At 45.0% G+C, this 26,440-nt stretch overlaps 1 protein-coding gene across 1 annotated transcript in view; it reads left to right on the top strand.

Moving 5' to 3' along the window:
- Window positions 1-7,601: 7,601 nt before the first annotated feature.
- The window catches only part of DLG3 (discs large MAGUK scaffold protein 3), a 237,297-nt gene continuing 218,458 nt past the window's right edge, over window positions 7,602-26,440 (top strand). The window contains exons 1-2 of the mRNA XM_088444989.1: window positions 7,602-7,679; window positions 7,982-8,119. Of these exons, the coding sequence (XP_088301115.1) occupies window positions 7,617-7,679; window positions 7,982-8,119 (201 nt within the window). The 5' untranslated portion in view covers window positions 7,602-7,616. The remainder of the gene's footprint in view (window positions 7,680-7,981; window positions 8,120-26,440) is intronic.

Here is a 26,440-nt window from a genome sequence, read left to right as displayed (position 1 = left end):
AACAATCTTTTTAGCAGTAAACGCAGCAGTATTAGTGGCAGCTGGATATGCCTCAACCCAATTAGAAAACACATCTGTGCAAACTAATACATACTTGAGATTCCTGCAGGGTGGTAATTGGATGAAATCAATTTGTATTACCTGAAAAGGTCCGTCTGTCGGAGGAATGTGGGATGGCTTGGTTGGTATTGTTTTTCCAACGTTCTTCCTCAAGCATGTCAAGCAGGATATTGCCCTCATTTCAGCTTGGGAAGAGAAACCTGGTGCACACCAATACGCCCTGACCAACTTGCACATACCTTGCTTTCCCAGATGAGTCAGACCGTGCGCTGCCTCAGCCAAGCTTGGGTAATACGCCTTGGGTGCCATGGATTACCTTGTCCATCTCTCCAAAGTCCAGAGGACTCTTGCCCACATCCCTTGGATCTCCAGACTGCCTTTTCCTGGATGGAACACAAATTTTGCATCTCAATTAATTTCTGCATATCAATAGTTTCAAACATCATCATTTGGTTAATTGGCATGTTCACTCTTAAACCTGCTGCCCATTTGGCAGCTTCGTCTGCCCTGTTATTGCTCAGTGACATCGGATCGTCCTCACATGTATGGGCTTTACACTTAATGACGGCCACTGCCTTTGGTTTCTGAATCACTGTCAACAGTCCTTTTGTGTGGTATGAATGTGCTACTGGTGTGCCTGCTGCTGTCATAAAATTTCAAAGACGCCAAAGAGCACCAAAATCATGCACTACCCCGAAGGCATACCTGGAGTCAGTGTAGATGTCAGCTGACTTACCTTCTGCCAGTTCACACGCTCTCCTTAATGCCACCTGCTCAACTACTTGTGCTGAGTAAGGTGGACCAAGTGGTTCAGCTTCTACAACATCTTCATCATTTACAACAGCATAACCTGTGCATAACTCTCCAGTGTCAGTCTGTCTATGACAACTCCCACCCGTGTAAAATGTCACATCTACATTTTCTAAAGATGTATCACGTATGTCAGGTCTTGCAGTAAAGGTCAGATTCAAATATTCCATACAATCATGTGCATCAATATACCTGCAGAACTCACCTTCCGCCAGCGACTCACCTCTCTCCACCCTTTGTGCATCCTGAGGCACATATGGTAAGTACGTTGCTGGGTTTAACGTATGGCACCGTTTAATGGTGATGTTTGCAGGTGCTATTAGAGCTAGTTCCCTTTTTGTGAACCTAGCTGAGGAGACATGTCTGGTTTGGGCAGAATTCAGCAAAGCAGATACAGCATGGGGTGTATAAACAATCATATCATGGCCTAGTACTACATCCTCACTCTTACTGACCAATAGAGCAGTTGCTGCTACACTTCTTAAACATGTTGGGAGTGATCTTGCCACAGTGTCCAATTGTGCACTGTAGTATGCTACGGGCCTACTGGCATCACCATGTTTTTGTGTGAGTGTACCTGCTGCGCAACCATTGGCTTCCGTACAGTACAAATGAAAAGGTTTTTCATATAATCAAGTATTCCCAATGCAGGTGCTCTTGTCAGACTATCCTTAAGGTTAAGGAAAGCCTGCTCTGTTTCCTCTGTGTGTACGACACGATCAGGCTTTGAGGGAGAGACTAAGGCCCTCATTCAGAGGCGGTCGCAAGAAGCGATCGCTCTTTCTGAATGAGGGCGGCCGCTTCCTTTTTTTACCACCCACAGCTTAGCGACCGACCAGGTTGATGATCGCGATGGTGAAAACCATCGCGACCATCGGGGCTTGCGACGAGAACCTAAGGTTGGGTCTCAGCAACCGCAAGCCCCAGGGAGCTTCCTGCTCTGATCGAGCAGGAAGCTCCCCACTGACATCACTGATGATCTCAGGGCCGGATTCAGAGCCGGACACTCTGACCTCGCTCTGAATCAGGGCCGGCCTAGCTTAAAATGGAGCGGCCTCCTGGCCGCTCGCATAGCTGTAGGTGACCACCCACAGCTTATGCGAGCGGCCAAAAAGATGGTCGCAATGGTCAAGACCATTGCGACCATCGGGCTTGCGACGAGACGCTTGTGATAGGGTCTCGTCTGCCGCGAGCCCGGAGTGCTTTTGGCTCTATCATCGCGTGCACACCACTAAGCCACATGTTCCCCTCGTGCTGCCACAACTTCAAGCAATCATTAAACTTTGTCCTTTTCTTTAGAGATTTCACTAAACTTATACTCTAACATTATTCAGAACCTCCAAATCAAAGCTACCAATCTTAGGAAAAGGTGTTCTACATTTCTTGGTCATCTTGACCCATATGTCACAGTACGCCGTAGTGTATGCACCATACTTTTTAAACATAACATACCTGGCCAACCCAAGCGGCCCTTCCATCAGCAGCACATCATCGACCATTACTAGAGATTGCCTCGCACCCATCTGAGAAAACGCTTAGCAATTTCTAGAGAATTTCGATTGGTGAACGATTTTCAGAGAGCTACGTTCATGCACTCCCTCCCGTTATGCACAGTCGGCCCGCCGGGCGTTACAGTCGGCTTGCACAATGAAGAGAATACTCACCTATTGTAAATTATTCTACCTGCGGCGAATTCAAACCAAGCTTCAGCCGCTCGCTTCTTCCCGCTATGCACCACTTTCCCGCTAGGCGATATGGTCCGTGTGCATAAACAAGGAGTCAAATAACCGCCTAGCGAATTATTTTACTTGTGCTGAATTTAACTCCAAGCTTCACCACTCGTTCCTACTTTGAGTACTCCCAGCTGGTAGCATCTAGGAGTTCCACTAACTCCTAACCTTGCCAGCAGTTTCACTCCCACAACAACCCACTTCACAATCACAGTTTATAAATATAGCAGTATAATTCAGAGGTTTAACAAGCAATCACGCTACGAATACAATGACCGTTTGAACACGTGGCAATACAGGAAATATGCGTACGCTATTGTGCAAATTACCCTCTAACACAAAATTTTAACAATGAAAGAAAACAACTCTTCCTTCCTTGTCCCTAGGTCCTAGTCAGCGCTCCTTTAACTCATACAATAACGGATAGCGGTCTCTCAGCACCTGCATATTGGGCCTCCACCCTTTGGTGAGAGACCGATAAACATGTGTTTTACCGTGTGAATTGTGGTAGTGTGACTTCACTCTACGAGCCCATAATTTTGAATACCTAATAACCTTTATACCCAAATATCGCTTAAGTGTATATACACAAATATACACATATATATATATATATATACCAATATATTTATGTATATATATATCTATATATCCATAACTTCAAACAGTAATATTACTTCTGTCTCAACTAAAATAATTACAGACAATGGAGTTTGTCCTGTTCACAGGTGGAGCAAGCTTTGGCAAGAGGTCTGATAACTTTAACAAAAGGCTTTCCTAGGTTTATTCAGAATACAATTGTCAGTCCCTCTTAACCACATCAGCATGGGACACAAGGCCTACAATTTCTAACGATAGCTAAACATCTGACAATTGTTTCTAAATCCACATTCAGAACACTCTCTCTCTGAGCATATCAGTGTCTGTGTTATACTTCAATTGCCACAGGCATACAGTTTCTATATGCAAAGTAAACACTCACAGTATATTTGTATATTCCAATTACGAGTCCCAGACATGTCTACAAGACTTGTTTGTCAGCACTGAATATATATAGTCTTTAAATATATGTGTATTCATGATTATGTAAAGACTTTAACAGTGTGCAGTAACACGGCAGATGTACACAACGCAAAAATAGCGCTGTGCACAATAATATTATACTGACTACGCCATATGACATTGTGCAAATATAATTTTTACAATTTAGGTCTCAGGGAACCATCCAGCTTCGAGAAAATCATAAAGCCTCCGACTAACTGTGCTCACGATTGTTTAGTGATTACGCTTTTTCATTGTCTGCAAAGTTCCACATTGTAAGATTTCTAGAGAAGACATAAGCTGTGAAGAGGCAACACAGCAGCCTACATCCTTCTAATGCTCCTACTGTACTTGCGCCTAGTTATAGTAGTCAGCAGCATAATGATATTCTCTATGGACTTTGCCAACATTAGGGTCCCATTTAATATCGATCCTTAATACAAGGCATATTTCATTTAGTATTGCAGTGAAAATAATAAATATGCTGGTGGTATTTACCATTACTTACTATCCAGTAAGGTCCAGCTACGTCCCCCTCCTTGACAGCAATCCCTATTGCCAGCTATCACGAAGATGGAGTAAGCAGTAGATTGACAAACAGCGGTAAGCTAAGCTAACCGCTGTTAAACACTGAAAGGTCATGTAACCCCTTTAGCGAGTGCTAAATGGGGCCCTTAAGTTTATTTACTTACCTTTTGACCATGATTATATCCTTCCTCTCAGGTCTGACGTAATGTAGTATATAATATTACCTTGGCAGATATGAAATTCATTAGTTTGTACAAAAGTAGACTTTTTGTGGTTTTTAGTTAGAACGGATATATCAGTTATTTTTAGTTTTGATGTATGTTAAAGTTTTCATTCATCCAGGGCCGTAACTAGGGTGGTGTGAACTGTGCCATGACACAGGGCACCGCAGGGCAGGGGGCACTGTTTGGGTCTGTCAATTTTTCTGTTTATTATCATTCTCACTTGTAGTTTCCTCTTTTATTATCCTCAGCATCTCCTGGCCTCCCCTATCTCTTCTCTGGCCCTTCCCCATGATGCCATGGCCCTTTTTTGGGTGTACTATTTTATGTCCCTATATGAAAAATTGGAAGGGGGGTGCCAATGCTCTTTCTGGCACAGGCACCAAAAAGTCTAATTACAGCTCTGTATTCATCTATTTACAACTGCTAATAAAAATAAATTAATAAAAAATAATCTTTACTAATGCCATAAAATGCATTTTGTCTCTAGTGCATAAACTATATAATGCTGGCAAATATATGTTGGTAAATGCATCGCAATGATATTATCAGTCTTGTTTTGTGCTATCATCACCTCTGCAATTACATTGTCGAAGTGCCAGGCGTTTGCACAAGATGCATATATCAGAGAACATTCCCCGTCTGGACTCTCTAGTCTGTGTCTGACTGTAATGATTGTGTGTGTGCTCAGGGCAGTCCCAGATTGCAGAGCAGCGTGTTTGCAGTTACACTTTGTCCTACTTTCTCCAAACAATACTCTGCACAAGTCAGGGAAAGCGATACAGACAGAGGGGAAAGCAGTCCGAGCCCTGCCCGGGAGGAAAGAGAAAACTGACACAAGACGACAGTGATGATAAGATAATAAATTGAAATCCTCTTCTGTGTACTGATTGCAGGTTACCTGCGGCAACATATGAGCCCTATGTCCCCCAGAAGAGGTATGAACGCAGCGCTTACTACTGTTCTTGCAGTGCTCTCTATAGTTTTCCCCTTTGTTCTCATCGTGCTATGTAGCCTATGTTTCATGACTGTGACTTTACATTCATCCTATGTGCAGCCTGTACTGTCCCTCCAACGCTTTCCTTTATTCTGCACCTAATACGACTACGCATATGCGCTTATACTGCTGTTCGCCTAACTTGTGTCCGCAGACACCCAGCGGGTTCAGCACCTGCTCTGCTCCTACCAAGCCAGACTTTGTGCTCCGGAACAGCAGAAGCTCAGAGAGTCCCTGCAGGAGGTGACGTGCATGTTAGGGGGCGACCTCTTCCAGGCTCTTCTAGGTATGAGCAGTCTTCTACCTTCTCTGTCTGGCTTCTAAACGAGATAGATGGGAGTCATCTGATTTGATGGGTGACACTGACATGGTATCCTGAGCCTAAGAACATGGTTTGGTGATCTGAGAGTTAATCATTGGATAGAGGTAGTGGTGCTTATGTGTGTGAAGGATGAATGTGTAACAGCCTGGTACAGAGAGAGAAGGGTTAATACCCAGTAAAGCAGAAGTTTGAATTCATATGGTTGAAGAGTTCAGAGTTATTTCCCATGAGAAGGGAGTGAGAGGACTAAGAACAACAAAAGTCATACTAGTTATATTAATGAGACAATGCAGGTTCTGTACTGCAGATCAGCAGTGAGAGCTACAGAAATATGTGGAGTAGTATAATAGATCTACATGAAAAAGATCGACATTCTCTAGATAACCACCAGATGTTAGACAAACAATAGGTCGACAGGGACAAAAGCTTGACACACTAAAGGTCGATGTGGGAGAAGGTCGACAGGTACAAATGGTCGACAGGGTCAAAAGGTAGGCAAGAAAAAGGTTGACACATAAATTGTTGACACAATTTTTTTTTTCTAACCCTAATCTTCACTCTAAAGGCAGGTATCCACTTGCCGATTAAAATGAGCAATTGAACAATAACGATATCGTTATCGTTCAATCGCTCAATTAATCATGCACAAATCGGGCATGAAAATGTCGGAAACGACCAGTGATGCGCACTCCCGCTGGTCGTTTCCGACATGAATCGTCGCCTGAACATGCTGGTCAATCTGCAAATAACGACAGATTGACCATGTTCAGGGATGAGGGAGGGTGCCTGCACTGAACGACTGATCGTTTAGTGTAGGCACTGCAGGGGAAGAGGAACAACTGTACGATTACAATGTTTTAATCGTACTGTCGTTCCACTATCTGCAAGTGGATACACACCTTAACCCTCCCCTTGGTGCCTAATCCTAATTCTCCCTCCGGGGGCTTAACCGTCGGTGTAGGTGTCTGACCCTAACCGTCCCTTCTAGTGCCTAATCCTAACCCTTTGGTAAGTGCTTAATCCTAACCCTCTCTCCTGATCACTAACCCACCGGTAAGTGCCTAACCCTAAAAAAAAAAAAAAGTGTAGACCATTAGTGTGTTGACCATTTTCATGTCGACCCTTTGACAGTGTCAACCATGTGTACATATTGACATTATTCCATGTCGGCATTTAGTGTGTCGACCATTTGTCACCTGCATTAGGCTATTAGTACATAGCAACAATTCATACAACTGCAATTTCAAAATATCCATATACTCTTTTAGAATTGAACTACCACCAAAAGGTGTAAATGCATCGAATCACCTCCATTCTTCCTCCCAGGCTTTGCCCTTACTGTTGTACAGAACCAATATATGTGTTTAGCTCGCCAATTTATAATAGCAGCAGGTGGCTTTTGTTGAGAGTTGGGGGGTGTCAGATCATCACACCAAACCACAATCTCCTGCACTACTGGGTGTTAGTACAGCTTTAGGGCTTGTGCACATTTGCATCTCACTTTCCTACTCTCCTGATTCATCCGGGATCTGGTGCTGCTCCCGGCCCCCCGGATAAGCAGGCAAGTCTCCCGGCCGGCCGCCGACACCCCCCGCAACTACTACACGAACCCCCGCAGTGGAGGGTGGATGATGATGCGGGAACCGCGTCATTATGACCCTGTCCCCTGCTTCACAGCATTGTGTAACGGGCGTGGGGCCAAAATTAAGCAATCGCGTGGCCTGCCCCTAATGCCAGGTAATATCCCCCACCCCCCTATGCCGCGCCACGTCCCCGCTCTATGCCGACCTGGCTGCCCCTTCCCAGAGGGGTTCAGCGACAATGTCGGCAATCATGATTTGCATTACTTAACATGTTTGGTAATTGTTGCATCTTGTGTTACAGACATACAAGAATATTATGAAGTGATGTTGAATTCTGCAAAATGTGATGCCATTGAGAGCCCAAACCTGGAGCCACTCACAGTGCAGGTAATAGGGCTAGGGATCTCTGTAAACAGGCCCTGATGCAAAGAATAGAGTATATAAAGCATTGTTCAGTAAATTGGTAGGAATGTGAAAATTTGACTCCACAACAGCACACAATGGATAGGAATAATGAGATGCTCCTATAATGAGGCATTTTACTTTAATATAAAATCTGACAATGTCAAGGTTATTAGTGCCAGAATGAGGTTTGGAAGGACACCATGATTCTTGCTTCTACATGGCAACTTTTTTCCTAAAAATATTTTGGGCTTTAAATATTTTGCCCTCATCATTTGTCGTTTTAGATTGTTGGGAAATCTGAGATTGGAGATGACATGACAAATGATCTGGAGCCTCAGTTTGTTTGTGTGGTTGGGAAGATGACGGAATTGAAGGAGATGGCACATACTCTGCTGAGCCCTTTGCACACGATTCTCCCCAAGGTCAGATTGCTCATACATAGCATATACTGTAGCTTTGTCGCTGGAATACGTGTACGGTTCTGGTTAGGGTTATGCCAGTGTGTTCCAAACATGGAATGTTCAACACACGAAACCCACAGGGGAAGTTGTGCAGTCTAGAGATCATCTAATCTACACGGACAACAATTGCAAAGTGCCCATCTGGATGAGCCTTGATTGGGGGGACCACAATGGTTTAACAGCTGTCTATCTCTTTCAATAATATTTAAGTATTTATTTTAAATAAGCATCTCCCTTATACTGGGCATACACGGCCAGATAAAATGTCTGTCAGACCGACAGACATTTTATCTGGCCGGCTGCCAGCCGCAGATGTCGCCGGCATACACTGTGAGATTTCTCTCCCAGTGTATTCGGCAGACATCTGCGCTCCGCCCCCGGGGGAGGAGACATTTCCCTGTTCCTTCCATAGAAAGGAACACAGGAAATGTCTGTCTGTCGGCCGCGGCTGGGTATACACTGCCCGATGTGGCCGACAGTTTACCGGGAAATATCGCATCGGACGGGCATGCTGGACAATCCGGCCGCCCCCCCCCCCCCCACACACACACACGCTACAATTATCGGGGCGATCCGCCGATATCAGGCGGATCGCCCCGATAATTGTAGCGTGTATGGCCAGCATTACAGGAGATATAACTGATGAGAATGTCTCCTTTTTGGCATGTTAAGCGTTACTAAAGCGATACGCCCTAATAAGTACAGTATATGCCAGGAAGCATTTACATTTACATTTTTACAGCAACTCTAGGCTAAAAGTTTCCTACTGAGAAATTCAGAAAAAGTAGATTATGTTTACCTGTCATCCTTAGGGTCAGTTATATAGTGGTGTACAGGATTGTGCTTCTGTTTGTCCACACATTTTATGATTGGCAGCGATTATCACTGGTTTTGCCTATCACATTGACCAGAAATAATTTTTATTTGGTCCTGGACAAGCAACACATGGTACCCCTGCAAGTGCCACGCAGCACCCCAGGGTGCCACAGCACCCAGTTCTGGCCTATAGCATTGTGTCTAAGAACACCATTTATATGGAAGCCTTTACAGTCATTCCCTTGCTCGCTGGGTATTCTGAGCATTGCAGAGACTAGTGCTGAGACAGAATCTAACAGACTGCCTAACCATGTGACAGTCAGCTGATGCACCTTACAAAAACTGTCTGGTACTGGTGCTTGATACTAGCATATGAAGAGGACCTAATGCCATATCATATCATGAAAGATTAAAAAAATCAGGTTTTCCAGTGATGTCTAACCCAGGATGACTGGACATTGAGTCTGGTTGGATCTGGTAAAAGGGGTCACAATTCCCTCACAAGCCAGTTTGTGGTATTGGAGCTCAATCAGTAGTTGCTTTACTGTGATGAACTCCAACAGCCATTCATTCTTAGGGTCAGTTATATAGACTTATGGTTAGTGAATCCATTCTGTGTTGTTTCTGTCACTTGAGAGATGACACCGCTGCACTTCCATTCACAGTGAGAGTTACATGCATCGGCGGCTCCTACCTTCTTGGATAAGGGGGTCTGCCGCTGCTGCGAGGGAGAGGAGGATAGGGGAGATACTCACCTCCAAGTCGGGTCCCGGCGCCTGTCCGATCTATTACGCGGAGAAGCGCATGCACACTAGCGTCAGGGAGCCGCACATGCGCCTATCAGCAGATACTAGGGGCTTCGTCGGCTGCAGCCCCTAGTAGCCGGGTAGGGCTGGTTGAAATGCAGAGGAGCGGCTTCCTACTGGAAGCCTTTCTCTGCTAATAGCAGCCCGGACTGGCAGTCTCGGGGAGGAGACACCTCCCCCTGAGACTGTCTGTTGTGTATGTGACTGGCAGGCAGAGCTTCCAATGGGAAGCCACTACCTGTCACAGTGTAGCTAGTGCAGTCACGGACTGGGCTTACCATGCAGCTTGAGTACTCACTGCGTGCGACAAGACTTACAATTTCTGAGACAGGTCAGACCTGCTGTAATTGTGCGTGACAGGCCGATGTTCTCCAATGTTACCGATGTATACGCAGAACTGCGAGGTATTATGGATGTGAGAAAGCAGAAGTGGGCGTCTCTATGGTGACTGAGCGGTGGCACACATTAGCATACTTTAGCAGCAGCATTGCATGCAATTACGCAGCTGCGATAGCAATTGCGATGTGTGCCCAATCAGGCCCTCTTTGTGGTTGTGGTTTGCTTGAGACTTGTATGTTGGCTATAGAACTGTATACAGTGGTTATTGGAATTTATTTTGGTGTAAACTAGGCTATATTTGCTGGCTATTGTGTTATATACTGTATGATGGGCATTAAGCTATATGATATATAGCTGAACAACTGAGTCTGTTATTACTATTACTATCTTTTAACTATATGCCCCCATTTACTAACGAGTTTTATCACCAAAATGAGTGATAAATATCACTGTGTATGATAAATGGTAATTTTTCTAATAGATGACAGTTGGGAGCTGATTGGCTGGAGCACCATTTATCATACACAGTGACATTTATCACTCGTTTTGGTGATAAAACTCGTTAGTAAATGAGGCCCAGTGTCTGTAACGCCATACAGGGAATTCTTTCAGAGAAACACAAACCATCCAATGTAAAAAGGTACAATCAGGCAGTACAAGGGGAAAATAATCAAACAGTAAAACTCACTGGGCTACTGCCCCGGGGAAAGCGGACAGAAAGGAGCATAGACATTGACTGTGAGAGCACTGGAAACTGGGATATTGCAGGTAGAAAACAGGAGGGTGGAGGATCCTGATACTGTACTAAGAACTTAAGAGACTGAGGGCCTGATTCAGACCCGCTCGCGAGCGCTAGCAGGGAAGAGGGATGGCCATTGACCATCGATGTTTTTAAAAAATCAATTGTTTATGACCGATGTCGAATAGTTGTACCATAAGTGGCAGAGAACCAGATGGTTTCCCACCATCGATGGTATCCCTGGGGACGATGGCGATGTTTTTTCCTTTTTTAAGATCATTCCTGGGTTTGCTGCTGCACTGCGTGCTTACTTTCTGTACTGTGTCAGTGTGTGTATACACACAGTGTACTCCGAGTCTGACTCCTGACTCCTCCTCCTCCTGTCATCATGTCTTTCTCACTCGACAGGTTTATTTATCAAGCAGTGAAAAACTTAGAGGAGTGGACCAGTGGAGAAGTTGCCCATGGCAACCAATCAGCTTTGAAGTAACATTTATCAAGTACAGTCTATAAAATAACAGGTAGGAGCTGATTGATTGCCATGGGCAACTGCTCCACTGCTCTAAGTTTTTTACTGCTTGATAAATAAACCCCTTAGTCTCTGTTCCACCTCCTTGCAGTATGTGTGCCGGGACTGGTGGATTGTGGGCTGTCCCGCCTCGCTGACTGGCTGAGCAGCTTGAGCTCAGTTGTCAGTCGACAGCAGTGAGCAGCATAGCCTCAGCAGCCCACTCCAGAGTCCAGCCCCGGCCTCTGTCCCCGTTTCTCTGAGAGTCTGTCCGTGACACAACACACACTGGCAGCATTACCATTGCAACTGCCAGAGCCACCCACCAGGGGGAGCGGTGTCGCACATGCCCAGAGGAACATTTTGCTGCTGGCTGGCTTTCTCCAGCAAATGCTCTTCAGCCATTGCATACCTCCCAACATGACCCTCTCCAGGATGGACACAATGCTCTGGTCCTGGACTTCCCTGGTAAGAGGCGGGGCTGCAGCACAGTTCAAAATTCAAACAGAGGAGCCACACCAACTGTCATTTCACACGCTGCCAAACATCACTGGCTGGGACTCACTGGCAGTTGGTGTGACTCCCCTATTTGAATTTTGGACTGTACTGCAGCCCCACCTCTGGAGCCTCCACCAATCATAAATTACCAGGGAAGTCCAGGACCAGAGCATTGTGTCCCTCCTGGAGAGGGTCATGTTGGGAGGTATGCCATTGCGTTACTACTCGATAGCGGGAACCATCAATGGTAGATGGTAGCATAGTTTTTATCCATTAATGGTTCCAGCTAATATACCCATCGTTGGTAAACAGTGATGGGTGTAGTACCTAGTGAGGGGTGCATGAGGATGAGGTCAGAGATGTAGGAAGGAGAGGACCGATGAAATGCTTTGAATGTTAATTAGCTTAAACTGATTTCTGTATGGGAAGAGGAGACAGTGAAGCAGTTGAAGGAGAGGAGGGGTCAAATCAGGGCAATGAGACAGGAAGATAAAATGCACTGCAGCACTGAGAATAGATGTAAGTGGGGAATGTCAGGAGAGAGTACAGGCGCATATCCACTAGACGATAAATTTGGATGATTTGAACGATAAAGATATCGTTATCTTTCATCGTCCGTAATATTGTCCAGTGGGTATGCAGTTAACAACCAGCAATGCGTGCTCCCACTGGTCGTTGACGACATGTTTCAGCGCCCGTACTTGCAGGGCAACCCGGCGATATCGTCAGGTTCTGCAAGTACGGGGATGAGGGAGGGAGACGTAACTGAACGATAACGTGAACGATATCGCTCAGTGTGGGTGCTCAGTGTCGTTAATGACATTGAGCCCGTCACTGCAGGGCAAACACTAAACGATATCGCTCATGGAGCATATCGTCTAGTGGATACCTGCCTTACGAGGTTGTCTGTTGTACACAATCACATTTTGCTATAGCAAGCTTGTAAGTACTATGCTACAAACACTGCATTAAGATCACCATTTTTTTTTAAATAGTATTCTTCCCTAATATCAAAATTCATTGCCCATGTATACCAGTAGTAATTCTGTAAGTGGCTTCAGGCGTATAAAAGCACATTTAATAAAGTCTGTCTACCAATCCTATCTTGCCTTTCTTAATTTTACTAAAAATAGATTAGGAAACATCAAAATCTTCTCTTGACAAGTGTCTGCATATTACTTTGAATTGGGCAAATCTAAACTTTGGTGCCAATTTATCACAATCTGCTTTTTAAAAAAAAAAAATTATGCCTTAATTTGTGTCGTGAAAATTAACATTTTCCCAGGAATTTAGTAACAAGGCGTTTCCGGAAGACTGACTCCAATCAGAGCCCGTCCTGGCAAAGAGCTGGAAGCAGAGTGTTTGCTTCTGTTATCACTTTGCTCCAGATGGCTCAGCTCCAGAGCGTGTACTGTGCGTGCTCGGGGATTGGCTGGCGCATGCGTTACTGGGAGCTGACGCAGAGCTTCGCATTCCACAGTTTAGTAAATCTGACTGCATAGCAGCCCCAAATAATCCGATAGGGGCTATGCAACGGTTGGAAATGGAGGGACGTAGATATCTGCTGCAATCCCTCCTTAAATCCTGGAGATCCTTAATATTTATGGGAACCCACTGAACAGGTGCTTTTGGGGTATATCCCGCAAATATTGTTTAATAAATACGCCCCTTTGTAAGCACTTTGCTATGCTATTACCTGCTGATCTGTCAATAAAGGCGAAAGAAAAAGTCTATCTTCTGTACCTCTCCATAAGTGCTCCAGGCAGTGTCTATTCTAGATCTTCAGAATAACATGAAGCAAACAAATAACGTAGAGTTCTAGTATGTATATTGCTACAAGGACACTATTAGCCTCAATTATCTCCTTAATTCATTCGTTACATTTATTTATCTGGCACAAAATATATACCCCACATATTACTCACTACTTCATGGCACGTCTACATATTATCAAAGTACAATATGGTTTTCACCTCCCTCTGTACATTAATCACACGACTGCTCCCACCCCGCACCCACGCACAATATAACCACCACTAGCCGACATGGGGAAAAACACAGCCTACAAATTACAACTACTGTACTGTACAAATTAATTCATCCCTCATTTCCCCTCCACACATTATTCTTCTGTGGTTTTTGTAGATCTGGCACACATACACCAACATGATTCTACTAAATAATCATCCCCTATGTCTAGTTTTCATGTTTTCAATGTATAAATCCTGGATGAAATGAAAAATGAACAAATATGAGTGTTCAGCTGCGTTTTTCTGGTATGTGAGTGCTGCCATGCAATCTTTTTAATCACATGGAAAATAATTTATATTCATCAGTATAGTACAATGTAAAGAACAACCACATAAAGTATTAATGCAGTTTCTGTGCATTTAACATACAGAAAGTAAATGTGCTATAACATATAACACACATAGGATATAGCCTGTAAGTGTTCTTCTCTGTGCACCATGCATCAAACCATTTTATTCTACTCTTTCCTCATGTTACAGAATGTGTCTGTACCTTTCCTAGCATACGGTATGTCTTCATCACTGTGTCTCCTACTCTCTGTATACAATGCACAGCTGGGCTGCCTCCTGCACCTCCTCTATAGTTATAAATAATGTTCTCAGAGAAGGGCAGGGTGACTTGTGTTAGTTAGATTAGAAAAAAAAGGAAGGAGAACAGAAAAATGTATGCATTTCAGTATGTAATCATAAGAAACCATTGGATCATTACTAGCTTGCTGTGCTTTGTATGTGTGATAATGCCGGACATGAGGTCAGATCTCAGTTAATGAATGAATGGTGTTGCAGTATTTGCAGTGGGGGTTGATATAATGATGCACGCAAACAATCACTGTGTAATAGATGCAGAAGGTCTGTGTGTGTGCTGCAACTGGATATAAATGCCTTTTGGTCTGGTTAAGGAAGATGCTTCTCCTACTGTGATTAGTCAGAAGGAGTCACCTGCTGGATTCTCTTGCTTTCTGATTAGGGAACAGCATAAGTGTGTTATTGGCTGGGAAAGTGAAACTATTCCAAAGGTCCATTCAGAAAATGTAAGGAAGCTACAACATAGTGTTAATACTTATATTGCAGCAATAACTCACATATAAGCTTACATTACCATGTATGTACAATACAGCAGTTATACAGAATGTAGTAATATACATTACATTTGTTTTCGAGAGTTAACTCTTTACTTCTGGGTGATTTTTAACATAGTAACAAAATGTTTTGATTAGCAAATGTTCCTAATTATATTGACCAACATTAACAATGTACTTTATCCTTATTTTGTGCATTAATTATTTGTCTTTTTGTGTAATAACCAAATTACAAGCTAGTGGTTAATTTAATGAGCAGAATTTAGTAATGGTTAATCTTTTTGTGAAACTGATATGGAATACAATATGTGTAGACTTTTAAGGGGGCGATTTAATTGTTTTTTTTGGGCGTCCAAACACAATGGGCACCCAACAGAGCAATTCAGTTGTTGCTTTGTTTGGACAGCCATGCCACGTGTTCATGCCAAAGGCACGGCTGTCCAGCTATCTCCATTTAAAGTCCTGCTTTCGGCGCCCAAGCAGCCGAATTATCGCACATTTCTGCTCGCTACATTAGGAAGCTGCAAACAGAATTGCAGATATGTGCGCCCGAACAGAGCAACAATGGAATTCTCCGTCAGACGCCCTTTGGTTTAGACACCCTATAAAACAATTGAATCGTCCCCACTAATCACCTAATAGTTTCCCCCACCCAGCACTGATTAACCCATTCATTAATTATTGATAAATAAAGTGGAGAGAGATAAAGTACGGTTGTTGCTAGATCCAAGTTAGAGAAAGTACCTCTAACATCACAACTATGTGACCGCTATGGCAGGGCCGGTCCGCTACCATTGTTGCCATCCACGTGGGCATAGAGGGGGAATATAAACCTGTGGTGAGCGAAGCGAGCCCGCGAGGGGACTCTTTTGGCCCCCGTTCTCACACTTGCCCCTCCCCCTTTTGTCGCGGGTCACGTGGTTGTGACGTCAGAGGTCCTTTACAGCCCCTCGTTCTAGACCTAACCATAAAGTACCAACCAATCAGCCTACCAAACACAGCCTGTAACATGACAGTTAAGAGCTCATTGACTTTATCTCTCACAAGGCTTAGTACTGTAAATCTCCCCCCTATTCTCACCAATAAGAACAAGTAATTAGGTAGCAGTTCCTCGTATGTGAAGTCTGGGAGGGCGGAGGACCCAGGGAGAGGACCCGAGGAGAGAGAAGGGGTGGTCACCACACTGCCTGCATATTCTTGTAATAAGCCTCCAAACCTCCCCCCAAACACCGCACTGCACTGAACTCTTTGCAGTCAGTGACATGGATCATGCAGGCAGTGTGGTGACCACCCATTCCCTCTCCTCCTGCCGAGTCGCTGCCTGTTACAGCGAGCCGCCACACTCCTTACCTTCCCCGGAGTAATGGTAGGGCTGGCCCTGCTGATGTAACCAGTGTGCCACTGCCCTTCGTAGCAAAGCTAAACACTTTTGCTATGTCTGGTTGGTTAGCCATAATATAATATGGTATTTAAGGGGCCAATCCTATACCTTAATATCAAGAATGGGATTTGGTCTAGCTGCAGATTAATGCTTCGATGGACCTTAGCTTTGAGTAATTTAAACAGTCCTGGACATTAAGGTCACTTTTGTGCATGTATTTCTTTGTTGTTACTTTGCGAACTCTCAGTATCTGTGCCATATATATTGAGACAGAAAAGGCAAAACTTGCCTAATACCTCATTGGCTGACTCCTCATGATATAATTATTATCCAACCCTGATAAATATTATGAGTTCTGCAATGACATTAGGCCTATGTAGAGGATAAAATCTGGTGCCTACGTATAGCTAATTGTTAGTAGCCACAGAGATGGAAATTTTCCCTTGACATTAGCAATCCAACGAAACGTACTGATTGGATATTAAGTGAAAGGTGTGAAACAAGTAGTGAGAATGCCCCTGTAAAAGGCAAGATTGGTAATTGTTTAGAATAGAACAATGTTATCTCCTTGACTAGTGATTAGGTTGCTGACTGTGTCAGGAAATTAAATAGTGTATGTGTATATCTATTATCAGTGCTGTTGTTCTAGAATAATAGGTTCAGGAACTCCTGGAAAGGGGGGGGCAGAGCATGGCCGGCCCGAGGCATGTTCGACCATTTCGGTAGAACAGGGGCGCCACCCCATAGAGGGCGCGCTCCTCCCAGCCATTCCTGATTTCAGCGGGACAGTCTTGTTGTTCTGGCACGGCCTTGCTGTTCCACCCGCGGAGTGTCCCGCGGGCGGTCAAGAGGTTGAGCACCTCCACCGCCGCAGCTGTGCAGTGGTACCGGCCTCGGAGAAGAGGAATGGCGCCCGGCATCCATTCAGTGCCGGAAGAGAGCTGGGGGCAGTGGCAAAACATCTATTAGGGGCATCTAAAACATCATTTAGGGGCGTGGCCTAAATGAGCGTGCAAAACATCATTTATGGGCATGGCCTATGGGATTATGCCACACCTCCACGTCGATTACCCGTCCTGCACAGGGCGCGGCTCCCCCTGGAGCCGGCCCTGGGGCAGAGGTGGGCTGAGCTGTTGGTGATGTGGGTGGTGCTAGAGTGCGTTAGTGCATCAATTGGTGCGTAAACCAATTTAAAAAGAAAAACAATTGCCAGAGTTTGGGCTGTGGTTGTTATTATAACATGTCAGTCTATCATCATATATAAAACTATACAAATACGGGAATTTAGGAGAGAAAACTGCTGTAAATTCATACACCCATACCCAACAGAAAACCAAAATCCATAGTAAATATATAGGGAGAACCACATTGATTCTACATAATCAAGCAATATCCATATTAATATTGAATAAACCAGATCCACAAAAGACCACTAAAAAAGCCAGATCCACAAAAAAAACCACTGGAAAAGCCAGATCCACATAAAATGCATTGAAAAAGCCAGATCCACAAAAATAGGGGGGAGATCAGAGGCACACATGGGAAGGTTGGTCCAGAGACACACATGGGGAGGGGGTCGGAGGAACACATGGGGGGGTGGGGTCACTGGCACAGCTTGGTATGGGGTTTGGAGGCACACATGGGGAGTGGCCGTTTGGTAGGGCTGTCAGAGGAACACTATGGGAGGGGGTCATAGGCACAGTAGGGGAGGGATAAGGGTAGAGGCACACATGGGAAGGTTCTGTGTGCCTCTAGTACTGTGTGAGCAGGGGGAGGAGGAGAATGTCAAGGGGTCTGCATTCTGTATCACTCATGGCCCCAGCAGCAAACTGCTTCTTAGTCACAGGTAGCCATCTACCTGTGACTAAGAAGCAGTTTGCTGTCGGGGCCATAAGTGACACAGCGGTAACGTTGTCAGTGATGCTGAATTGGGAGAGTAACGGCTGAAGCAAAAGGAATCTGGCTGCTCAGGGTCCTGACAGCCAGGAGTCTTCAGGTTCTCCAGCATTTTTTCTGTCTCCAAACGGCCGCCGGCCACTGACACACTATGTAGTGCAGCTTGCGCTCCTGGGAGCAATAATACTGTTTGGCCGCCGCCTACATGTCCCTGACTGCAGTGTTACTGCCTTGGGCCAACTTGCAGGCACTTGGCTGGCTGCTCAGGGTCCTGACAGGCTCCTGTTTGGCCCCAATTTAAGCCTGGGGAGGCTTTACAGATGTGTCGTTACACATCTTTGCTGTAGTTGCTCTAAAAAGCCCCTCTCAGCGCGCCAGGTCCGGTGAGCATCTGCTAGCGAGGATAGTCTTGAAATTTCATTGTGCCACCTATTAAGACACCCAATGCCAGATGCCGCAAAGCAGCCCTAAAACATAACCAAGCCTCCACCATGTAGGTAAGGTGGTCATTTCTTTGAAAGCATAATTTTTTTTTCGTCTGTGACTTGCCAAAAAGCTCCAGTTTTGACTCATCTGGTCAAAGGACATTCCCAGTAGCACTGTGACTTGCCAATATGCATTTTAGCAAATACCATTCTGGCTTCTGTATGTTGTCTTTTTAAAAAGGTGGAGTCTTGTTGGGTCCTCTTACATGGTGCCAACTGATGCTCAAAATGCATTTGATGGTGCAATCAGACACTGACATATCTTGACCTTGGAGTTCAGTTTGTATCTTCTTGGATATTTTTCTTTGATCTTTTTCTACCTTTCTCACTATCCTTCTGTTTAATTTGGGGTTGGTTTTCCTCTTGCAGTCACATCCAGGGAGGTTGGCTACAGCCCCATGGACTTTAAACTTCTTAATAATATTTGCAACATGTCAAAGGTACATCAAACTGCTTATAGATGATCTTATAGCCTTTACCAGTAACATGTATATTCTATCATTTTCTTTCTGATGTCCTTTAGACAACTCTCTTCTTTGCTTACTCATGGTCAGTGTGGTGCACACGATGATACCAAACAGCAGAACGACTACTTTTCTCCATTTAAATAGGCTGAATGATTGATTAGAACAGGCCTGGCTAAGCTGTGATTCTCCAGTTGTTGTGAAACTACAAATCCCAGCATAACTTTCCACCAATCAGCTTGTAAAAACTGCTGGGATTTGTAGTTTCACAACAGCTGAAGAGCCACAGGTTGGCCAGGCCTGGGTTAGAAGATTGAAGACGTGTGATACTAATTTAAGAAAGCAATGTATACATGAGACAACAGGCCTGATTCAGAGCCGCGCGCAATGTCGATGTTCATGTAATTGAGTGATTTTGTTTTGCAACTGTGCATGCGTGAACATTTCTAAAAAGTCCTACGGCTCTGTGTGTACCTTACAAAGGTGCTGCTGTGATCAAGACAGGCAGTATCAGGGATGTTGTGGTCAGTGATTCGGAGGTGGCTTGAAGTGAACACAAATATGGTCTGTTCTTAAGGTGTGTTAATAAATCCTGGCCTGTCTGACACTAACTATACACAAGTCTCCCTCTCTAAGGGTGGGAGGACATAATATCCAACTCACACAAAACAGCATTTAAGTACAGCACTTACATAAAGCCATAATAGTGTCTCAACAGTTCTGTCAGCCTGCTCCCCGGGTAGTGAGAAACTGCATAGATAAGTTGATACATGTTTTATCAGCCTCTCACAGGAAGCCTGGCAATCAAAGCTGTTAATTACCCGGATAATTACCACATAGAAGTTAAGAACGTGGGACATATTTATTCCCATCAACAACTTCCCCAGTGCTGTTTCCTGGGTGTGCATAAATTAGTCACTGCGACAGCATACGCAGATTGAGTACTCACTGCGTGCAACAAATTTATGTAAGGTCAGACGCTGTAATTCTGCCTGAGGCTCCGATGCTACAGATGTATACGCAGGATTGAAAGATTTTACGGATGTGTGAAAGTGGTAATGGGCTTCTTTATACCGGCTGAGCAGTTGTAAACATTAGCATATTTTTGCAGCAGAACTACGTACCTAATCACAGCTGTGATCACAATAGCGATCTGTAATGAATCAGACCCAATGTTTGCATTTTTTGCAGTGAGTTGATTGGCTGATAAAGGGAATCACCTTAGGGAGTAGGTAACTCTCGTAGGAAGTACTTTATCCTTGCAGACTTGCTGTAGTCTGTTGTACGTCTCCTGACAGAGCTAGTATGTAGCTGGGGTACTACCCTGTATGGAAGTGCCAGGTGAAAAGGTATTTGCTTTGGCGTCCTGCAATGGAAAGTACTTACAATTAATAGCGTTTGCACTGGTGCTGTAGGGATGTAGGTGGCTGTGAGTCTGGAGGTGTGTCTGTGGCTGCGATCAGCTGATGGTGCATGATTTTGTTAGATGAGGTTCATTTGCGCTTACTTCAGCGGTCTCTGTCCCCCATCCAGGGTTGACTGAATTGCCGCTGTGTGCATGGGGGAGATGCTTAAGTCTTTCTCAGGTCTGCAGTGTGGTGAGGTTCAGTGGCGCTCACCAGGTAGACAGAAACATCCCTCCCACGCTGGTGAGGATTTGCAATGTAGGTGAATGGGTTTCATAGGTCTGATTTGCACCCAGGAGTGTGGTGGTCTCTGTGGTTTAGGTGGGTAAAGATATGTTCTCTCTTCCAGTCTGTTTCGGCTTATGGCCTTTGTCAAGGAGGTTGTTGTGGGTGTTAGTGGTTACTGGTTTTTGAACCTGTCTTCACATTTCCATTGGTCAGTTGGGTGGTGTGTGTGTGGTGGGTTTGTCTATGTATGTAATCCTCTTTAGGGCTCGGGATCCTCTGTGTTAGATATATATATATAGAGTCTGTGAGTGTGGTGTTATTGTTAAATGGAGTAGGTAGATAAACTATGTTTAATGTGTGAAAATCTTGTGTGGTATTCTTAAGTGTTTTAGTGGGAGACAAGAGTACATACAGATGTGTCCTGACACATTTAGCCTTAATACACCACGTGCCACGAGATGCCTGCCCTGAGTGAGCTGCCAGGTCTTGAGCAACTCTGCAGGCGTCTTTTTGACACAAATGCGACTTAGTGGCAATGCGATGATGTGACTAGAACGCACCAAGAGACTGTGCTGAATTTGATATGTATGCAACACTGCATCTGTGTGAGAGTCTGTATATGAAGCACAATAGAACTTGTCGTGGATAAAGAAATCACGGCTGCTGCATAGAAGCACTTCATATACAGATTAAGAGACTCAGGGCCTGATTCAGACACGCTCGCGAGCGCTGAGCGCTCGCAAGCGGGTCGATGGTGCCCAAGTGCGCATGCGCACAATGGAGGCAGCTCCGTCGTGCGCATGCGCGAGACCCGAATAACGACGGGCAAGCCGTCGTTAAAGGTCTCGCACCAAAGGGGGCGTGCTGTCGATGGTGATTGACAGCACGCCCCCTTTGGTGGGCGTGCCGGGGGAGTGGCTGCCCAGACAGAGGCGTTCCCATGGGAACGCCTACCATCTGGGGCCGGCCCCACTGACATCACTAGTGATGTCAGTGGGAGTGCTTTTGGCTCTGATAGAGCCAAAAGCACTCCTGGGCTTGCGGCAGCGAGACCCTACCGCAGGGTCTCGTCGCAAGCCCGATGGTCGCGATTGTCTTGACCATCGCTACCATCATTTTGGCCGCTCGCTATAGCTGTGGGTGGTCACCCACAGCTATGCGAGCGGCCAGGAGGCCGCTCCAAAAAGGAGAAGGGACGGCCCTGATTCAGAGCGAGCGCTCTGTCAGAGCGTCCGGCTCTGAATCAGGGCCTCAGGGCCTGATTCAGCTTTGGGAATAGAGTAAGATATAGTAAGTAACTGTGTATCTTGGTAAAACCATGTTGAACTGCAGGTGGGGCAGATTTAAAATGTGCAGAGATTTAGATTTGGGATGGCGGTGTCCAAACTGACATCTAAATTGCAGTGTAATAATAAAGCTGTGCAGTAATTGTGGGCTACATGCAAAAGCAGCCAGTATTTACCCTGCATGCAAAATAAAATGTATGTATTTGCACCCCTTGCATTGCAACATGATTTGTCCTGGTTCACAGTTACTTGCTATATCTTATTCTATTCCCAAAGCTCAATCAGGCCCTCAGTCGCACACAAATATACAAGTGTCGTACATCAAATTAAACAGCACAGTTTCCTGGTGTGTCCTAGTTGTTTTGTATTATGACTAATACCCCTTTTACACCGGAGCTAAAACTCGGGTTATTGCAGGGTTAACCCAGGCAGCTCCCTGGTGTAAAAGGGGAGAGGGTTGGATCGCCGGGTCGAGTGACCCGGCAATCCAACCCAGGTAAATAGCAGGGTTTAACACGGGCGTACCCCGTGAAACCCTGCTGTGAGAACAGAGCACTCCGGGTCACGATGACCTGGAGTGCGCTGCTAGTGGGCCGATTGGTCCGGCTTCAGTGGCGCTTGGAGATGACGTCATCTCCAAGCGTCCACTTTCACGCCTGGAAAGCCGACTCCGGTATAAGCGGCACCGACTCGGGAATATCCCGAGTCGGCGTCGGCTAAATTCCGGGTCTGATCCAGGTAGGAACTCTGGGCCTGATTCAGAGCCGGACGCTCTTTCAGAGCGCTCGTTCTGAATCAGTGCCCGCCTATTGTATTTTTAGAGCGGCCTCCTGGCCGCTCGCATAGCTGTGGGTGACCACCCACAGCTATAGCGAGCGGCCAGGAAGATGGTCGCGATGGTCAAGACCATCGCGACCATCGGGCTTGCGACGAGACCCTTGTGGTAGGGTCTCGTTGCCGCAAGCCCTGGAGTGCTTTTGGCTCTTTCAGAGGCGAAAGCACTCCCACTGACATCACTTGTGATGTCAGTGGGGCCGGCCGCAGACGGTAGGCGTTCCCATGGGAACGCCTCCGTCTGGGCAGCCACACCCACCAAAGGGGGCGTGCTGTCACTCAACATCGACAGCACGCCTCCTTTGTAGTGTGACCCGGAGCGACGGTTTGCCCGTCGCTATCCGGGTCTCGCGCATGCGCGCGACGGAGCCGCCTCCGTCGTGCGCATGCGCACTGGGCCAACATCGACCCGCTTGCGAGCGGTCAGCGCTCGCGAGCGGGTCTGAATCAGGCCCTCTGTTCCATCTCCGGGTCAGACCCGGAATTTAAGTGGAAAAGGGGTATAAGATGTTTTTCCGTCAAAAAGAGATGCCTAGTGCTAACAGAGTCGCATGGGACCGGGCTCGCCAAGAGGGGCTGTTTTGCGCGACTGCAGAAATGACGGGTGAGGACCCATCTGTACAAAACACTAAAAACTGACCCCACCATACATTTCCATATAACTGAACTGACTACAACAGGGACTAAATACAGGAATACTAACTAAACACAAAATTCATCAACAATCCGCACCCTGTTATACCAGTATTTTACTGCCTGTCTAAAATCCACAAAAATCCCAAACACCCACCAGGAAGACCCATAATATTTGGGCTCTCCTCGTTGACAGCAAACTTATCAAAATAAATAGATGCATTTTTACAAGACATTAGACCTGATTCAGCCATTAGGAAGCATCTGCGCAATACTGTCCAGCAAATATTTAAACACTGCAGGAGGTGTTTATCTACACTCCCGGAAAACGGAGGCAACATGCCCCTGTTTCTGCGACCGCTACCCAAGCACACCCACTCTCCGCCCACAAATGCCACAGGATGTCATAAATGCTGCGTCTTGGGGAATCTGCGAGTGAGATCGCAGGACCCGTTCTGCACATGCACAGACCCCAAACAATAAGATTAGTACGTAAACCATCAAATTTAAGTACTAATCTGAATCAGACCAATTATCAAAAAACAATCATCAATTTTAGGACAATGTGACCCAATAAATAAAATTGTATTCATTCTCCACTGAATACTGTAAGTGTCCTCATTCTCCACTCACATAACAAACACATCACGCCACTGACAGCTTAATATTAGGTGCAGTGCTCTAGAATCACCTTCTGTACCATAAAAGAGCAGGTTTATAATTGTAGCTAAAAAAGTGGGGAACGGGTTAATGAGTTTGTTTTGTTAACGCTATGTTTTGTTTTGGAAATTATTAATAAAAAATACCTGATTTAAGTGGCCACTGGGGGTATATATTCTATACTTTCAATAAATAAAGAAAACCAGATGCTTGACACTTGGCGCGTGCTGTGTGCAGGCTCCTCAAGCCATAAATGACGGTGTATATACATATACTTTTTTTGGACAAATATACTTTTGAGGACTGTTTATGAACTATGGGCCTGATTCAGACCCACTCGCGAGCGGCTGTCCGCTCGCAAGTGGGTCGATGGTCTGCACTGAGCATGCGCACGATGGCGGGAGCTCCGTCGTGCGCATGCGCCAGACGCGACGAGCGAAGGACTTTCCTTCGCTCGTTGTGTCTGATCAAAGGGGGCGTGCTGTCGATGTTGATTGACAGCACGCCCCCTTTGGTGGGCGTGCCGGGGGCGTGCCTCCCAGACGGGGGCGTTCTCAAGGGAACGCCTACCGTCAGAAGCCGGCCCACTGACATCACTAGTGATGTCAGTGGGAGTGATTTTGGCTCTGATAGAGCCAAAATCACTCCAGGCCTTGCGGTTGAAAACCACAACCGCAGGCTCCGGCTCGCAGTTTCGATGGTCGCGATGGTCTTGACCATCGCGGCCATCAAACTGCACGCTCGTATAGGCTGTGGGTGGTGACCCACAGCTATACGAGCGTCCAGGAGGACGCTCCATTTTTATGGAGGGCGGCCCTCATTCAGAGCGTGCGCTCTGCTCAGAGCGTACGGCTCTGAATGAGGGCCTATGTACTGTAGACAAAAACTTTTTTATTGACATTTGCACAGGCTCCCCAAGTCCAAAATGATTAAACAATATTAACATATATTACACACCCCAAACACAAACAGTTATATATATATGCATATATATATATATATATATATCAAGATTTATTATGCAGGAAAATCCAGCTATATATTAAGCACTAATCAGGCAGCTTATCTTGATTCGTGAAGTTGCAGTTTACATGTCAATCCAGTAGATGGTGCACCAGTGGGCAGCTTTATGTGGCTTGCTCACAAGTTAGTAGCCCCAAGCATCTTTTTGTGTTAATCCCTGTAGGAAAAACTGCAAATATTGTTTACAAAGACATTTTGTGATCAATGTCTACAATATAAAATATACATCACCATATTAGATGCCATTACTGTCTTTGTAAAATTAGTTCCGCTGAGCAACAACATACATCCACGGGAAAACGTTAGTGTAATATATAAGACTATAAAGACAATATAGTAATTTGCTCTATCACTAGTATTTAATGAAATGGAAAGAAATAAAATGAAAACTGGGGTACAGGAGGGGTGTAATTACATGGTAAAAGTAAAAAGACATTAATCCTCTGCAGACACCAAAAATATTAATTCATGCTAACTTCAAGCTTTACTCTGTATTTGATCATGCTGAAATTCAGATTGAATTCATGTTTATATTGATGTCAATTTCCGACTGGACAAAACAGGAAGTCTTTGGCATGTATTTGAAGATTCTTACCACTCCTGCTATTTCTCCTAACTAATAGCTTTTACATTATGGATTGTAGTGAACAGCAGTTACATGTTAATACTTTCATCCGGAAAATCCTGATAGTTCCTCGTGACCTCAGCTGCACAACGCTACTTAGCAAATTGAAATACAATTTGAAGTATTTTTAGTTCTGCTAGGGTATGTGTACTTCTACATATATTTGATTTCTAATTTTTCCTAAGGAACTTCTATTTTAAGTTTACTGATCTTTGAAATGTTGGTTTTTAAAGGTGACCCGTTTTGATTAAATTTGGAAAGAAAAAAAAAAGTTGACAGATTGCTGAAATCCCCCAAGCCCAGTATTATAGCCCAGTATTATGTATGTATGTATGTACAAGTTTTATGTATTGTACCTTTTTTGGTTCATTCCCCTCTAGAAATTATTTTCTCCCTAAGGGCCCGATTTATCAATATTCATTTTACTAAAAAAAAAAAAAAAATTGCAAAAAAGGGTGTTTTCACTTTTCACACCCGTTTCACATTATTTTAGTACCACATAAATGTATAAATAGGCAAATGTAGATCGCATTTCTCATACTTGTA

This window comes from Taudactylus pleione, unplaced genomic scaffold (genome assembly GCF_031769625.1).
Source record: "Taudactylus pleione unplaced genomic scaffold, aTauple2 ptg000375l, whole genome shotgun sequence".
Lineage (NCBI taxonomy): Eukaryota > Metazoa > Chordata > Amphibia > Anura > Myobatrachidae > Taudactylus > Taudactylus pleione.
Note: the sequence above shows the minus strand (reverse complement) of the source record. Positions and strands in the feature narration are given on the sequence as shown.